The 17839-nt window shown below is 56.6% G+C and overlaps 2 protein-coding genes across 2 annotated transcripts; both read left to right on the top strand.

Moving 5' to 3' along the window:
- Window positions 1-327: 327 nt before the first annotated feature.
- On the top strand, window positions 328-8564 carry BAIAP2L2 (BAR/IMD domain containing adaptor protein 2 like 2; the record flags this gene model as incomplete). The annotated part of the gene is made up of 14 exons (XM_084282075.1): window positions 328-369; window positions 1208-1283; window positions 1371-1457; window positions 2014-2075; window positions 2479-2550; window positions 2841-2957; window positions 3353-3499; window positions 3597-3749; window positions 3932-4067; window positions 4540-4765; window positions 5620-5691; window positions 6001-6181; window positions 7926-7966; window positions 8489-8564. The coding sequence occupies exons 1-14, from the start codon at window positions 331-333 to the stop codon at window positions 8562-8564; spliced, it is 1485 nt and encodes a 494-aa protein (XP_084138201.1). The 5' UTR covers window positions 328-330.
- Window positions 8565-12744: 4180 nt separating this feature from the next.
- SLC16A8 (solute carrier family 16 member 8) lies at window positions 12745-17174 on the top strand (the record flags this gene model as incomplete). Its single annotated transcript, XM_084306249.1, has 4 exons — window positions 12745-12973; window positions 13220-13363; window positions 13714-14577; window positions 16780-17174. The coding sequence occupies 4 exons, from the start codon at window positions 12745-12747 to the stop codon at window positions 17172-17174; spliced, it is 1632 nt and encodes a 543-aa protein (XP_084162375.1).
- Window positions 17175-17839: the final 665 nt, after the last annotated feature.

Below are 17839 nucleotides of genomic sequence, written 5' to 3'. Positions count from 1 at the left end.
GGGGCAGGGGGAGCTGGGTGCCGGGCAGCGATCAATAATTGAAGGAGGCGGTCACATGCCCGTGCTGCCTGCCGCAGGATTCCTCTCCCTCCAGAGTCCGGTTACATCCTGGGATCAAGTTCCAGCCTCCCGGCTGGTGAATTATTAAACCCCCAGCAGCGCCCCGCTCCCTTTGCACCGCGTCCGTGCCTTCCTGCTGTCATACCTCGCTGGGGACAGGCTCTCTCCATCCAGCCAGCTCCGTGGAAAAGAGGCTCCTCTGGACCAGCACAGCTCCTCGCGCTCTCCTCGCCCCTTCCTCCTCTGCAGGAGAGAGAAAAGGCTCCGGAGATGGACCTGTCCTACAGATCCACCATCTCCATCTATAAGGTGAGCGCCGGCACCGCAGGCTGATGCCTCGCTGGGAGGAGAGCTGTTTCCCCACGGAGGCTCCCTGGGGTGGGCAGCTGAGGGCTGGGTCCGTCCCCGGGGGATTTGGGCTGCGTGGTGTGGGTCTGAAGGCAAAGACAGGAAGAAATTGGTGATTTCTGAAGGGTCACACACCGTGGTTGCTGGTAGCGAGCATCAGTTCGGTCAGCTCTTTTCCCCCTTGCTGCCAAGAGCAGTCGGATCCCCCTCACCCTTCCCTGGGCACACGGGTGCTGCAGAGGGGCGGTGAGGGCCGGGAGTAGGGGAAATTCCTTATCCCAGCCTCCAAGCTGCTATCCTGCGAGCAATAAAAACCCTCTGATAAATCCGGCAAATAAAAACAGAGAGGGCGATCCGCGGCAGTCCATCCCTTCCCTTATCAAGCTGCTGAGGCTGGCAGCACACCAGATCGTGGCCGGGATAAAGCCGTGTCGGTGGCTGAGCAATGAGCGGTGGCCTTCACCCAGGCAGGCTCGGGGATAAGGCTGCTCACACGTCCCCTCGCTGTCGCTCCCCTGTCTGCAGCCGCTGTGGAGCACGGGGCCCTAGGAGGAAGGTGACAGCGGCGGGTGACAGCTCGGTGCTCCTTCCCCTCCGGCACTGCTCCTCTCCTGGCTTGCTGGAGGCGACGCAGGGCAGCAGGGAGCTGATTTTGTGCACAGCCGTACATCAGCACAGCGCCTGGGCAAGACCCCAGTCCCTGCTGCACCCAGCCGAGCCACAGCGGGAGGGTGTCCACCTGCTGGGCTCTCTGGGGCACGGGGAAGAGCAAACTTAACGTGCTTTGCCCTGCCTACAGACCATCCTGGAGCAGTTCAACCCCGCTCTGCAGAACCTGGTGTACCTGGGGAACAACTACCTGCGTGCTTTCCATGGTGAGTGGGGTCCTGCCCGGCCCTGGCTCCACATCGTGCTGCGGGAAGGCAGGGCAGACCCTTACTACCCCTCTCCTCTCCACGCAGCACTAGCCAAAGCAGCTGAAGTCTATTTTAAGGCGATTGAGAAGATCGGGGAGCAAGCCCTGCAGAGCTCCACCTCCCACAAGCTGGGTAAGGCTCTCCCACTCCCCATCCTCTGCACCGCGAGGCGCCACCGCTGAAGGTTTTGGCTTTCCCCAGTAGCCGGTCCCTTTCCAGTCCTTGGGGGGAGGAAGACAGATCCCCTAAATGATGTCCCGCAGTGCCAGGCCCTGCTCAAGCAGTAACAATCAAAATTGTTGTGTATCTTTGAACATCCATCCCCTTGGAGAGGACCCTTGGTCATGGAAACGAGTCCCTGTTCAGGCATCCTGCCCTGACAGCTGAAATTTCCATCTTGGAGGAACCATTTTTCTCCTTCTCGCAGCTTTGAGAAGAGCACTCGTCCTGCGATCTCCCAGGCAATAACCGGTGCCCGGGGAGAGGAGGATGAGCTGAGCCCCGGGGAGGAAGGCTGCCAGCCTCCCAGGGTGCAGAGAGCAGCGCCCTGCGATAGCTGGTGGACTTTCACACCCGCCCATCGGCCGCGGTGGCACGCTGCTGCTCTGCCTCCCTGGGCGCACCAGGAAATGGCCGCGGGGTTTTTCCACCCTCTCCCATCTCTCTCTCTCTCTCTCTTTCTCTGAAGGTGAAATCCTGATGCAGATGTCTGACACGCAGAGGCTCCTGACCTCTGATTTGGAAGTGGTGGTGAGTGTTTTTCCTGGGGGGCTGGTGCGAGTTGAGGACAGAAGGGACTTCCCACCCCACAGCTCGCTGGCGTCTGCCCAGTTTGCTCCGTCTTCCTCCCTCTCACGTGCCTGCTGGCAGGTGCTGCCTCCCTGCACGTGGTGGAGGCGTGTTGCAGAGCTGCCACGGCTGGAGCCTGGCTTCATGCCCTTCCCGGTGCTGTTTGCAGGCTGCTGTCACAAGCAAGGGATGCCAACCTCAAGGGCTGGTGGTCTGGGGGGTGCTGGATGCACACCCTGGTCTTTTTTTGGGGGGGCCTGGTGGCAAGAGGGTCACCGGTTCTGTGAGACAACCCAAACCGCAGAGCCTGTAGCACCCTGTGTGGTGACGGGCAGGGGGTGACGGCTCCTTTCGCCTCCTGCAGGCTCAGACCTTCCACGTGGACCTGCTGCAGCACATGGAGAAGAACACCAAAATGGACATGCAGTTCATCAGTGTGAGTGCTGAGACCCCTTCCACGCCTCGGCCCTGTTTGTTTTCCTCTCTCTGCCACCCGAGACACCTTGCTTGAGCTCTTGAGGTGTTTCTTCAGTAGGACTCAGGGGTCTTTCTTACCTTCTTCTTACCTCTCATGGACCAACCCAGCTCCCTAGTGTGGCTTTTTATAAGAGGTTCAGCTGAAGCCTGATTTCAGAGGGGCTCAGGCAGTCAACCACCCACCAGAGCAGGACCATCACAGCATGGACGGGTCTCTGCTTCTCACCGTGCCTGCTTTCTCCCCGGCAGGAGAGCCAGAAGCAGTACGAGCTGGAGTACCGGCGCAGAGCCAGCAACCTGGATAAGTGCATGGCAGCGCTGTGGAGAATGGAGAGGGCCCGTGATAAAAACGTCCGGGAGATGAAGGTGAGAAGTGATTGCAGGAAGGAGACTTGATTTCTCTGAAGCCAGGGGCTGGTTTCTGAGCAGCGCTGCCCTTCCTGATGAGCCAAGGGGTTGTCCCCGCTGTTCAAAAGGCAGCAGGCTTATCTGGAAAGGAGGCACTTCCTTCCCTACAGGGCGCTGCTGACCTGTGGTCCCCAATATTGCAGTGCCTGCCAAGCTCTTGCCTCACTTAGCAAGCCTCGGGGTGCAAGGAGCTGGCCCTTGGCACCCTGCTCTAGCTCCTCTGTGGAGCCCCAGCAGTGCAGTGGGGAGCTGGGGACACAACCCCACACTTCAGTGCCTCCCCTCCCAAATGTGCGCGAGTCTGATGCGGATTTAGGCTTATCTCTTCCTCCTCGTTTCCCCTCGTGGGCCAGGAGAACGTGATGCGGCTGCGCTCGGAGATGCAGGCCTTCATCTCTGAGAGCCAGCGGGAGGCTGAGCTGGAGGAGAAGCGGCGCTACCGCTTCCTGGCCGAAAAGCACCAGATCCTCTACAACACCCTCCTCCAGTTTTACAGCAGGGTACGGCTCCGGGGAGCAAGCTGGGTGGGCATGCGGGGCTGACTCCTCCTGTACCTTCTCTGCCCCATCCACCACCGCCTCTTTTCTCTTTTATCAGGCCCAGGGCATGATCCAGACCAAGGCCCCGCAGTGGAAGGAGCAGCTGGAGGCCAGCCGCAACCCCTCAAACAGCCACACTCAGGGTCTCATGGCAGCCTCGCACAGCCAGGGGTATCTGTCAGGCCGGAGCACCCCCACACACCTGGAGATGGTGAGGAGCACGTGGATGGCCTTCCTGGCCTTCTGGGCTGCAGGGCAAGGCCAGTTTTGGGCTCTCTTGGTGCCTCTCCATGGCCCTTTCCTGGCCAAGATGAGGGAAGGGTGTGTGCTGTGGTGTCTTTTGCTTGACACAGCTTCTGTGGCTACGTGCTCAGCCTCCTTTCCTTCCAGCAGCTCCAGAAACCCCTCGGGGACTTCACTTCTACCATGAGCGGGAACAGATCGAGCATCTTCTCTCAGGAGCCAGATATGAAGATGTCTCCTCAACCAGAGCTCTCCAGGAGGCCGCTGCAGAGGACACCATCGGCCAGTACGACCCATGTCTGGGAGCAGTGCCACGGGGGGACACGGTGGTTGGGCCTCTGGGGGAACAGGGTCGGGCTCGGGGAGGGACCACAACTCTCAGATCACGGGTCCTCGGCCACATCCCTGGGTGTGGTGAGAGGACAATGCACATAGGAGCTGGGGAGGACAGGGCTGAATGAAGGTGAGCTCAGCTTTCAGAGCAGAGTTCATCCAGGGCTCACCTGCTTTTCATTCATCACAAATTTCAGCTGAAAGTCTTAAAAAAAAAAAATGGGACGGGGGAGAGAAAAATGTCACAAACTCTCAATTGCTGCAGCAGGGCCAGGAAGGGGGCTGTCTGCCCGTCATTGCAGCAGGCAGTGCTTGTACCCGAGATGTTTGGCCAAAGAGGGCACAGCACCAGTCCCCTCGAGGTGGCGTGGGTCTTGCAGGAGGATGCTGAGCTCCATCCAGACCCCTCTGATGCCTCCCTGCAGGTTTGCTCCCTACCGGCCGCATCTCCCGCTCCGGTTCCTTCGGCGAGGCCAGCAGCAGCAGCGAGGGCAGGAGGAAGAGCGGGGCGGTGAGGGTGCAGGCCATCGTGCCCCACACGACGGGGACCAACCGCACCCTGCTGCGCTTCGACCCCGGGGATGTTATCATGGTGCTGATGCCAGAAGCACAGAACGGGTGGCTGTATGGCAAGCTGGAGGGCTCGTCCACGTACGTGACACCTTGGTGTAGCTGATGGGCTTGGTGGCCTGCTCGCCACCTCTCCTGTGCCGTGTCCCCAGCCTGCTGGAGCAGGAGAAGTGGTGGGGCAGGGCGAGGGTGGATGTACTGCCTGGGAAGGCTCCAGGGTAGGGGAGCCAGGGACCTGGCGACACCTCCTGGCTTGCACGGCTGAGTGAATCCTGCCGTGGGAGCCAGCTGAGGACTGTGAACTGCAGGAGTTACCTGAGAGGCTTGGTGTTTCTCAGCTCCAACGCAGGCAGGGCATGGAAACTGCTGCACCCAGCGCTTACTGAATTACTACTCCCTGCGGGGCGGCTGGCTGACACCTGTTGGCAAAGCCTGCCCTTTTTCACATGGGATCCGTGCCCCGTGCTCTGCAGGGAAGGTCACTCGGATGAAGACGAGCAAGCACAGTGCCCTTATTTTAGTGGGGTTCTGAGGCACAGCTGCCTTGACTTGGGGAGGAGAGGATTGCCACAGGCTGCCTTGAGTGCTGGCTTTGTCTTCCTTGTATTTGCTCTCAGTCAGAGCTTTTCTTCCTGGATTGTGCCAGTCCTGCTCCCAGGAGCAGTGATTTTGCATAGCCTGTGAGATAAGCAAGTCCTGCGCCAAGCAGGGGTGGGAACACCATGGCTCCGTGGCTTCCCAAGGACTGTCCTGCAATAAATCCATGCTCCACCTAGGGGCGAAAGGAATGCCGAACCCTATCACACGTGGTAGATGCAGCAGCTGGGGTTGGTCGATATCTGGGATGGGTGTAGATAGGTGTGCTGGGCAGCTGGATCTAAACCACAACCCTATGGTTTGCCTGGAGCTCATTTATCTCTGTTTCCGTGGCTTAGATGCGGCTGGTTCCCTGAAGCTTATGTCAAGCCTCTGGATGACGTGAGGGATGTGGAGGAGCCAACCACCAGGTAAGAGGAGGGCAATAGGCCAGGCAGAAGACAAAGTGCCTCATTGTAAGGCTTTCACACCAGCGCCTGTTTTGGGTGCACCCAGCAGAGAGCTGCAATTTGCTGAGAGCCCCACTGTGCGCTGAGATCTCACAGAGTTACCTTAGGTGACTCCACGAACATGTGCAATATTTTCTAAAAGGAGACTGGGCCATTCCAAGCCACATATTTTCTCCAAAGAAATCCCATGGACACGTGTGGCTAACACCGGTGCTTCTCCCCATTCCTTGCTCCTTGGCTATCCCCGTGTTTTCCTCTCTTCTTGCTCAGGTCCTTCCCGCTCCGCAGCAGTCACAGCATGGATGACATCCTGGACCGTCCCAGCGTTTCTTCCTCCAACACTCACTGGCCTGCTGCTGCCCAGGCTGCTGTGCCGAACCCGCCGCCCCCTCCACTGGCTGCCAGCAGCCACCAGAGCGGGCTGGGGACCTTGGCTGGTTCAGGCTCCAAGGTGAGTGCAGGCTGGCGTGTGTGGAGCAGGGCACGTCTTTCCATCAGAGCTGACTTCCAGCCTTTTCTGTGGAGGCCTGTTGAGAACGATGACACACACAGATGTAGTTGTGCGCCCTCGTCCTCTCCTGAGCTAAGGCATCTTGTTAGCACCGGCCTTTCTCAACCAATCTGTCCCCATGCAACCATGTCTTGGTGGCCCCTACAGTCAACTTCATGCATGCAGATCCTTGGTGCCTGAATTTCCTCCCTCAAGGACTGCCTTTGTGCCCCCGCCCTTCTCATTTCTCTCTCTTTTTGCTCACCAGGGCCCCTTCAGTTCACTCCTTTTCTCCATGACCTCCCAGCCTGATTTCTGGTGGCTCCGGGGCAGCACCTCTTTCTGCTAACAGTAGGACCATGGAGTGATCAGGCTGGGCTGGGCGTGGGGTGACCAGCTAACAGAGATGCCATCCTTCTTCTCCCTTCAGTGAATGGGGAGCAGCTTCAGAGGGCTCCTCTTCCAAATTCAAGTAAAGGGTTGGATTAAAATCACAGGTGGGACAGGCAAACAGCTGGAGGTAAAGGCTGAGAGCACTGCCAGTTTGGAGAGTCTTAGAACAAGGAATCTCCAACCCGTAGCTCACAACCGTGGCATACTGGAAAGGAAACCCTCCACTTATGCTGCTTCCAGCTGTAGGGAATTGACTGGTGAGGACAGTCAAAGTTAAAGGTGAGGACAGTGTAAAGTGAGAACCTATGATTAGGAGAAAGAAGAACAGTGCTGCCCTCCGGGTGTTCCTTGCTCAGCCTCAGAAGGCTGGCAAACCTTGTCACGATGCAACATTTAACTTTTTTTTCCCCCTTCATGACCTGCTCTGCGGTTTCAGAAGGCCTCAGGCTGCACAACATGGATGTGAATGGGATCTGCAGCCTATGATCCCAAGGCCACTGGTTTCCAGCCAGCCCCAGGGCTAGGGTGCAGGAATAGACCTGAGACTGAACAATAAAGTGTGTGGAGCACTTAGAGTATGGTGGCAGAGCAATTGAAACTCATTAGAAGTTCAGAAAGGCTCAACCTTGCTCTAAGCTTCTTCCCAAGATATCCTTCTGCTGAGCCAGGAGAAAATAAGTCCCTGTTTGACTTCCCAGCTGGAACACAGATAGCCACACTTGGCTTTCTTGTTTGCCACCAGATACAGAAACTGGTGTGCTTTATAAGGCCATTGCAATTGTCACCGATCCTTCACTATCTGCTGGCCAAAGATAAGGGCCACGGGGCCAAGCTCCATCTTTCTCCACCAGGTTGGTTCACTTTTGAGCAGTATGTGGGGTAGGGTAGGGTACAGCGCTCCAGCTCTCGAGTTCCCTGAAAGCGCAGGAGCGTGAGGGCATTGACAAGAAACTCTTTGCCAGGATGGGTGGGCAACATGAGGGGGCATCTCTGGCTGTGCTGGCAGGGTGCGATGTAGATCAGACTGTCCCTGTTTGCTGTGCTCTTCAGACGTGACTTTTAGGGAATCTGAAGCATCTCCTTTCTTCCCTAAAACAAAGGGAGGTGTCCATAAGGAACCTGTGTAGGGACAACCCCTCACCACAGAAATTGAATGAATGAGTCAGAGCCCTGCTAATAGGACTTAGTCTCCTAACTCACTCATGTGTTTTGTGAAATCTTCCTTTGTGTGTGCAGTGTCCCCTGCCCAACTTTTGTCTCTCCATTCCCCTCCTCACCCCAGATCACTCACTTGCCTTTCTTTTCATTGCAGAAATCAGGAGTATCTGACCAGCCCCCTGAACTCTTTCCACGGTGAGTGAGACGTGGGGTTGCACTCTGGAATTCATCAGATAGGGTGGCATTGTTAGAATACTATTATTATTGGATCTTTTGGGTTATCAAACATGGGAAGAACAGGGAAGTGACTGGAGGAGGCAATGCACAACTCATCTTCCGTAATTTCCCCCTGCGGTCAGGTTGGTGCCTCCATGTTTCAGGCATGGTGCTGTGACCTCTTTCTTCTCCCTGCTTGCTTTGGAGGGTTAGGGTCAGACGTGTAGAGTGCTACCACAACGGACAGACTTAGGCTAGTGTCCTTTCTTTATCATATGGAAGAGTGAGGATGAGGAGAAGCCCTGAGGGGAGCTTGAGGAACCACATAGGAACCTGCAGCAGGGGCTGTTAAAGAGGGAGAAAACACGCTCAGCAGCCAGCCACCTCCTTGGCACGGAGGTGTCGTTCTGGCAACACTGAACAGCCCTTGCTCGGTCAGCAGGTCCCCTGCATGGTCTTTCCAGATTACCTGATGGTTACCTGTCTCCTTTCCCCTTCCAGAGGTACCAACCCCTTTGCCACAGTCAAGCTGCGTCCCACGGTCACCAACGACCGCTCGGCACCCATCATCCGATGAAGAAGCACTGCGGGCAGCCAAGAATTTCAGCAGGGAAGAGGAAGGCATGGCAGTGATGGGCTGCAACCCCAGCAGGGCAGAGACCTCATGCTACCGCCCACAGAGTGACTTTTCCCTATCCCTCCTTTCCCTCTGGGACATGGGGATCCATCTCTCCTGGCTGTCCGGCATGCTGTAGCCAGCAGCACGCCCCTGCTGCTTTCTTGGGATTGCCTCCCCTCCCTTGTGTGATTATTGTACTTGAGTGGGAGAAGCCTGGCGTTACTGATGCTGGTGCCCTGGGAGAGGGGATGCTGATGGTCTGGAAGGAGAAGGACACTTGCTAGACCATTCCTTCGTTGCTGGAAAAATGAACCCCAAAGGGAGGTGGCCACCAGAAAGCTTCCAGCAACGTGGTCCGGCTGAAGGGCTCTCAGCCCCTTTGGCAGCCACGTTCATTGTGGAGGCACCTGCCTTTCCCTGCCTCCATCTGACCTCTTCCCTTGCTGGGCAGCCCCTGGGCACAGCAGGGGGAAGTGATGGATCCCAGAACCACTGCCCTGCTTCTCCACCCGATGTCCCATGGACAAGGCATTTGTAAATAAAACAGAGAACGCTTCTTCCATTGCTGTCCCAGCGGCCAGGCCTTCCCCTCGGTCAGAGGCCACGGGGGGAGGAGGATGTGTGACCCCACCAGCAAGGGGTTGGGGGGCTGCTGGAGCCCCCCATGGAGCCCCCCACCAGCTGGCCCCATGTCTGCTGCCACTGGAGGGCAGCAAAATCCCATTACCCGGCCTCCACCCAAGCCTCCATGCCTGGGTGGGCCTCAGGTGGGAGGACAAGGCCTGGCGGCCATCTTCTCACCCGCCACCATGCCCTAGGTGCAGAGAGGGAGGGAGCGCGAGCGGTGGCCCCGGCCTGAGCCGATTAGCCTTATTAATAGAAATTAAACCCCGGCTGCGAGTGCTGCCAAGCCCCCGTGGGCCCCATGTGTGCCCCGTTCCCTGCCGCCGGGCAGCAGGATGGGGTGTGGGGGCTAAGAGGCTTGGGGGGATTAACATGGGGGCCCCAAAAACCTGCCCCCCCCCAGCCTGCAAGGAAATGGGTTTCCCTGTGTGCAGCTGGGACTGGCTCGTCCCCAGAGGTGGTTGAGTGGCAGCCATGCAGGGGGGCTATTTTGGGGGTTTTAGTGAGCTGCTGGGGGTGTGCTGGATCCAGCCCCGGTGGCTCTTGCAGCTGTGAAGGATGGTGATCACTTGGCTGCTCCAACTCAGCTTCTGTCGCTGCTGGACACGTGCCCCTCAGCCTTGCCCATGCTACTGCAAAACCATGACCATGGGAGAGGCGTTGGGGCTTGGGAAGACTGAAAAACAGCCCCATCCCCAATTTTGCCCCTTAGTGAAGCATGGTCCACTGCTACTCACTTCCCCTGCACCCTCTCTCCCAGCTCAGCCCATCACCAGCACCGCTTCTTCCCCCTTCGTCCCCTCCAAACCTGCCCTGCTCCATGGGGAGAGGCGAGGAGCCCCCCAGGCGGCTGTGGGATTACCGGGGGATTCAGGCAGCCACCTCCTCCCCATTGGCTGGAAAAGCCTCTTAAAAGTGGAGAAGTGCTTTCTGCCCGCTCAGCACCTGCCGGTCTTTGCTGACCTGAAACCGTAAGCAGCCGCTGACCCACATCCACCCTGCCCGCACCCACCTGCAGCAGGCAAAGGGGGGTCCCCTGCGTGGGGCGTCCCCTCCGGCTTGGCCGTGTGGGTGGCTTTGCAGAGGGCGGCATCAGAGTTGGAGGAAAGCAGGCTGAGAGGGGGATTAGCTCTCCAGCGAGGACGTGGCTGCCCCGAAGGAAGGAGCGGGGCACAGGAGACTGCTGCAAGGGTGCTGGGTTCCTGCAGGCATCGCCCCATGCCTTGCTGACGGGGTGCCCGCCATGGAGCAAGGAGCCAGCAGGGCCATCTGACTGGGCACCCTCATCCAGAGCCGGGGAACGCCAGCCAGACCCATCCCCTCACCTCGGGGACTCAGCCTGCGCTCGGGTGGTCATTGCACAGGTCAGTGGCACAGTGGGAAGCGTGCATCTGAGCCAGAAGGACAACTTTTGGCAGATCTTTTCTAATTTATTCTCTAGCAAATGCTTTTCCAAGGTGATGTTGGGCTGGGGAGGCTGGTGGCATGAATCATGACCTTTGCATTTAATTTATTGAACCTTCCCTACCCCATCCATTCTCCATTGAGGCTTCAGGAGACATCCTCGCATTCATGTGGACCCTCCTGGATGCTGGTACTGGTGCAGCTTGCCTGGCACAGCGGGGCTTTGCTGGACATTATCGTGCACCAGCTCTTCTGTGTGCACCCAGGCACCAGCAGTCAAGGCCGATCCTGTAGTGGTCTTTGCCCTCTTGGTCAGGGTTTGTGACTTCTGGTGCCGGTGCAAGTCTTCTCCTAGCATCTACCCGCAGCTTGCTCTGCAGCAGTGCTCACCACGGGCCTGCCTGCATGTGATGCCCAGGGGAAAGGCTGCTGCCTGTGCTGATGAGCTTTTACGGGTGGCTGAATGTACGTGGGATATTTTTAACCACGAATAAAGCTCCTTAACCGGGGAGAAAATAATAGCAAGCTGTAGCATATGCAGAGGCAGGTGCAGGGTACACGGTGTGACCGCCGTGTGCAGCCGTGAGCAGAGGAGCCTGCATATGCACCGCAGTGTTAGGATCGAGGCAGCTCTGAACCGCCTGGCTCAGAGCTGGGATAAAGCCCCAGCCGAGCTGAGCTGCAGCACATTGGCCTTGGAGGGAGCTTCACGGGTGAGCTTCTCTGGTGCACCTCGTCTTCGTCAGCTGGCTTCGAGCTGCACTCAGGTAAATGCCCTTTCCTACCTTGCTGTACAGTTGTGTTGCGGTGAAAAAGTGGCTCCTGTAGGTACCCATCCAGCCCTAGACTTGAGCAGGACCCATATGTATTTGTCTAAAGCTGTCTTCAAAGTCATGTGCTGTTGATTCACCACTGAGAGAAGATACTGCGGAAAGCTCTGAAGGGCATTCCACAGGTAGCCAAATGTTTTCTTGCTAGGAAGATGAGGATGTTTACAGGGAAAAAAAAAAAAAAAAAAAAAAAAAAGGATGAATTGCAGTGGTCTGATTAATTGATTAGGTGTGCAGGACAAGAACAAGAAGAGTGAGGCTGGGAGAGGGGCTCAAAGAAAAAGGATTGGGGTATGCTCTCAATTCATGCCTCTGCCCCCTTCCATGATCCTTGAGACTTGGGCTGGGGGGAGGAGATAGACGGAGCCTGCATTGGCCTTTAGGTTCTGCCTGAACCTGTTAGGGAAGTGCCACCCAGAAGAGCTGCCTCAATCCATGCTCGCAGGCAGGTCCTGCTCCTTTTTCTGTGGCTGGTGGGGTCCTGAAGGTTGGGAGCTCTGCTGCAGGGAGCCGTGGCTGTGGAGGATGCTTGGGTGCTGCCATGATCAAACCCTCCGTCGTCTGTCTAAAACCATTGGCCAAGACTATTTTGTGTCAAAGCACTCGGGTGCAGATGCTTTGTAACACCTGTCTGATGCTACTGGGGAGCAGCTATAATCAAAGATTGGTGATAGTTTTGCGTACAGGTGTGGAAATAAGCCTGAGTGCCCAAGAAACTGAGGGCAGCGGTACGGCTCAGTGCTGGAAGGGATACGGCAGAGACCTGGGACCTAGGGGAGAAATACAAAAAAAAACCACCCACAGCAGCCAAGTGGAGCAAAATTCTTGGGCAGCTTAGGAGTCCTGAGAGCAACTCACAAGACATCCCCTCTAATTCCCTCCTTTTCCCCCCTTCGGCTTTGTTCCGGCCCCTCCGGGTAGGTACAGAGCCCTAATCTCTCTGGCATGCAAATAAACATCATCACCAGTTTGCCGTGCTCTCCCCCTTCACCCATTTCCCAAATCTGGCCCCGTGCAGCAGGGAAGGGAGGGGTAGGGAAGGGAAGGTGAGGGCTGCGTGCTGAGGAAAGCACGGCGAGGTGAGCGGGCCTCTTGTGCCCCACCACTTCTGCCGTGTGGAGGTCCTGGTGGGCTCCCAACTGGGGCAGACCAGAAGGCGAGAGGATCGAAGGCTGTCCCTGGGAGCTGAGAGGGGTTCACATCGCCTGCTGCGCTCTTCTCTTCTTGCAGCACCTGGAGAGCTCGCCTCCCGGCCTGCCTTTCCCCACCCAGGCTAGACGATGGGGAGAGCTGACCCAGAGGAAGGGCAGCTCCCAGCTCCCGTGAAGCCCCCGGATGGCGGCTGGGGCTGGATCGTGCTCTTCGGCTGCTTTGTGATCACTGGCTTCTCCTATGCCTTCCCGAAAGCCGTCAGTGTCTACTTCAAGGAGCTCATGAAAGATTTCCACGTGGGCTACAGTGACACAGCCTGGATCTCCTCCATCATGCTGGCCATGCTCTATGGGACAGGTGATGCTTGGATACGCTTCCCCCTGCCCAGTCTGTGCCTTCCCCTGTCCTGCTAGAGGCCCAGCCCGTCTCCCCAGGGGCTGTCCTCATGGTCACTGGCCTGTGTATCTAAGCAGCCAAGCAGTGATCTCCATCATTGGAGATCATGTTTCGTCTTCCCTGGGTGCCCTGCTTGGGCAAGCTGTCCCTTCCTAGATGTCCTGTTGCCTTCTGGTCTCCTACTCTGTCTCCTCTGCTTCCTTCCAGGACCAGTATGCAGCATCATGGTGAACCAGTTTGGCTGCCGGCCTGTCATGCTCATCGGCGGGCTGCTAGCTTCCTCTGGGATGATCCTGGCATCTTTTACCACCAACATCATCGAGCTTTACCTGACAGCTGGCGTGCTGACAGGTGAGAGGCCCAGGAGCAGGGGGAGCAGACTTCCCTTAGCATTACCATGCCCAGTCATGGCCACTGGGGTGGCATCAGTGTAAAGTGGTGGAGGAGGGGGGAGAAGGTTCCTGTGTAAGGCACAGGTCCTGGCTAAGCATGGCCGCAGTTATCAGAGTCAAATACAGTTCAGGTGGATAGGCCATTAGGCCATCTTTTCCAGGGGCAAGCCAACAAGATGGAGGAGAAGAGGCTTGTAAGGAACACATGAATCAGGACTAGGACAGTCTTGGATGGGTTTCAGCTTGTTCCAAAACACGTCTCATGTCCTTGCACTCCCTCTCTCCCTCCTGGCTCTCACCCCCACGTAGGTCTGGGTATGGCGCTGAACTTCCAGCCCTCACTGATCATGCTGGGCACCTACTTTGACAAGCGTCGGCCTCTTGCCAATGGACTGGCTGCTGCTGGGAGCCCTGTCTTCCTTTCCTCCCTCTCTCCACTGGGGCAGGTGCTGCTGGAGAAGTTTGGTTGGCGAGGAGGGTTCCTCATCATGGGGGGCCTTCTGCTTAACTGCTGCACTTGTGGGGCAGTCATGAGACCCCTGGACATGGGCATGAAGAGAAAGATGGAGAAGACTCAGGACAAGTATGAAGCCAAGGAGATGTTGCCCATAGGAGGGAAGTCAGAGGAGGGCATCAGCACCACAGATGGAACCAAGAAAGCCAAGAAAGCCAAGAAGAAGCCCAAGAAAGGAAAGAAGCTGTTGGATTTTAGCATCTTTTCCAACCGAGGGTTCATCATTTACACCATCTCAAAGTTCATCCTGGTCTTGGGTCTCTTTGTGCCCCCCATATTGCTGGTCAACTACGCCAAGGACACGGGAGTACCGGACACGGAGGCCGCGTTCTTGCTCTCCATCATCGGTTTCATAGACATCTTTGCCCGACCAGCCTGCGGCATGGTGGCGGGGTTGAAGTGGGTCCGTCCCCACGTGGCCTACCTGTTCAGCTTCGCTATGCTCTTCAACGGCCTGACGGACATCTGCAGCGCCAGGGCTAGCAACTACACGGGGCTGGTCATCTTCTGCGTCTTCTTCGGCATCTCCTACGGCATGGTGGGGGCACTGCAGTTCGAGGTGCTGATGGCCATCGTTGGCTCCCAGAAGTTCTCCAGTGCCATCGGGCTGGTCCTGCTTATCGAGGCGTTCGCTGTGCTCATTGGTCCCCCCTCTGCAGGTAGGTCTCATGCTGCGAAACAAAACACAGGTAATTGGTTTTGCTTCTGTTCCATGGTATTGCAGGTATTGGGCATGGGCAAAGTAGATGAATAAAGGCCATATTTCTCAATTTCATATTTCCCTTGGATGCTCTCTGAAGTGAGAGCTCTGGGTCTCACTCCGCTACAACACTGAAGCTGAGCCTGGGCAAGTGATATTTCTCTCTCTGCCTTGCTGAGAGACCTGAGCGATGGCCAGCATAAAGAGTGGCATGGCTTCCAGCACCCCTCAGTCCTCATCAGTGGCACTTCCCTCTCCTTGCTGCGATCCTTATCTCTGCTATGAACATTGCATCAAATCGTGTTACAGGTAGGGTCAGGCACATGCTGCAGGCAAACCTGTGAGAGTCTTCAGTGGGACAAGGCGAGGATGTTTCAGGTTCTCCTTGGTGCCCATGGCATTTTGATTGATGCCATGAATAATGATTTCAGTTCGTGTTGGCCCCAACCCAAGGTGCCATGTTGCTGTCAGTCAAAGCTGCCAAAACAGTGTGTAGATCCACCTGACGCATTTGCTGTTAGTTTTCGTAAGAGGATTAAGAAACTCATGATTTCTACACCATAGTCCCTGTAAGGGACAGTGTAAGTAAGGTCCATCCATGCCCTACAGCCTACAAATAGGTTGTTCAATGGGAGAGGGAGCCTTCACCCAAGAGGCTTGCACAGCTTCAGATTAAATGTCTGATCAGGTCTGAAGAAGTCAAATCATGCTAAAGGCTCACTTCCAAAGTGCAGTTTCCTGCATCTGTGACTTGCAAGGAAAGGTCAGGGACAGACCGTGGACAAGTCCCTGGGCAGGAACAAGTCTGTTGCTTCCTGCACTCCCTCCCTTTGGCCACAGCATGTGGGTTAAAGCCCATCAGAGGAGAGCTCTGTGTGAATGAGAGGTCTTCATGTTCTGAGTGAAGACCCTCTTGATGCTAGGTCATGGCCTGTCTTACAAACTGTAGAGCAATCGGCAGTCCCAGGCCAGCGAGGGTCCAAAAATAGATGTCTTGGAGGCAGCTGCAGAGAGACCTTGGGGGGAGAGGAGGATTTAACGTTTCCTTGCTGTGAGGACCTGGAGCACTTAGTGAAATAAGTGTTGAGGAAGCAGAAGGCTATTAGGAAGCAGGAGCCACGTTTATTAAATCCTGTATGCAATGTGGCAGTAGGCCAGCTTTGTTGGTGAGCAGGCCCCAGGAGCAAAGGAACCAGAAAGGAACGGGGAAAAGGAGCAGATGCAACCAGGTGAGTTTTCCATGCTGGCCTGCCCTCTCACTTGCTATTTCCACAGAGTTTAAGGCCAAACAATTTCCTGCATAGGACAGGACGTAGGAGACCACTGCAGCTGAAGTTTTTCCAGGTCAGGGAACTTCAAGAGTGGGGAGGGAAGAGTGGAGACATTGAGGACATGGAGAGCAGGAGTCCCTATTTCCAACACAACATCAGATAGGGACAGCACTCTGAGCAGTCACGGGGGGGAACCCCTCCTCAGTTCTGCACTGCTTTGGTACTGTGTGAAGCACAAAACAGGACAGAGAAGGTACAGGGTCACTGAAGAATGGATCTGGGGGGGCTCCCACCTCCCCACCCTGGGTACAGGAAGCTCGAGACTCGGACTCGGGGGAGCAGTGCTGTGGTGGAAGAAGAGGGTTGAACAAAGTGGCTTTGTTTGGTGTAATCCTCCTGAGCTGCTTCCCCCTTCACCACGGGGCTGAGGGGCTTGCTGTAGGATAAGCTGCACACGCACGCACGCGCATGCTCCTTGCTCGCTCTCCAGCCTGGGTGAACGGGGCGCATTCATCCGCTGAGGAATTCGCTGCCTGTGGAAGCGGGGCCGGGTGCAGCTCCACAGGGACCTGGGGTCACAGCTGTAGTATCCACAGCTCCCTCCATTGCCAGCCCTGATGCGTTCAGGAGGTGCAGTCAAAATAAATATCTTTTTGGGCTGAGACATCATCAGGTGTGGGCCCTCTAAGGAAGCCAGGTTCTTGGAGGCTGATCTCACCTTGGCAAGAAGATGTCCTATCGCAGTGTGACTCCATCACCATTATTTAGCCTTGTCAGAACACGGGAAAACCCCAAACCCACACTTAGAGTAGTTCCCCACCTGTGCTGGGCTTTGTGTGTCAGAGTGCTGAGGCAGATGCTAACACCTCCATTTCTTCTCGACCCTTCAGGCCGCTTGGTCGACGCGCTCAAGAACTACGAGGTGATCTTCTACCTGGCGGGCTCGGAGGTGGTGCTCTCCGCTGTCTTCCTGGCCGTGGCCACCTACTGCTGCCTCAACCGAGAGAAGAAGAAGACGCCTCCCCCAGAGAAGCCCCCGTCGGCGGGTGGTGGGAGCGACACCGAAGAAGCAGAGTCCGACGTGCAGGAAGGCGAGGAGCACAGCAGCGACAACCACCAGCCGGCCCGCAGCACCGACAACGCCGTGGTGGCGGCCAGCGAGGAGGCCAACCACGTGGAGGACGAGCAGAGCGGGGAGGGAGGCAGGTGTCCCGAGGGGGACAGGGAGGCGTTGGCACAAGCTGGCTGCAACGCTGACCAGACGGTGGAGCGGGACAGTTTTTAGCCAGGGTGGATGTAAAATGGCTGGCCTGGTCTGCGTGTAACTCGGCCTGGGAGGGGAGGTGGGATGTGGGGTGGGAGAAAAAAACAAGGCAAAAGCAGGTTTAAGAAGATGGTGAGAGTCTAAGAATAGAGGGTCCTCGTGTACATATGCCCACATACCTACCCCGTGATATATCTACTTGTGTCCTGCGCCCATGCTGGTATAACGCAGGCTCGGAGCAGCTCAAACACCAAAATCTTCCCATCCACCTCCGATCCAGCCCTGGAAAATGTATTCTGCAGAGGCTGTGAAGGACTCTCCCTTTCCTTCTGCGTTGTCATAATACAGCACACAATTAGAGACTCTTTGTAATCAGCTCTGGTATGCTTTGGCCTGGTGTCAGTGTTTCCTCTGCCCCATTCCTACTGTTGGGACAGCACAACCCTGAGAGGCACAGCTCTTGGAAATGCCACTCTTCCCTGTATGGATATGCTGTTAGAGGCTGCTGGGGTGCAAAAAAAGAAGGGGGCACCTCAGAAAGGCTAATGCCACCAGGAGGGTGGCCACGGTGCTGCCAGGAATAGCAGCAGCAGCGCAGGTAAACAGCCCGTCCCAGGCGATTATCCACTCAGCAGGAGCAGCACAAGAGGCAGGTGCGTGTTTTCTTTTTAAATAGAGAAAGGCCC

Source organism: Netta rufina, assembly GCF_964035555.1.
Source record: "Netta rufina genome assembly, chromosome: 1".
NCBI lineage: Eukaryota > Metazoa > Chordata > Aves > Anseriformes > Anatidae > Netta > Netta rufina.
Note: the sequence above shows the minus strand (reverse complement) of the source record. Positions and strands in the feature narration are given on the sequence as shown.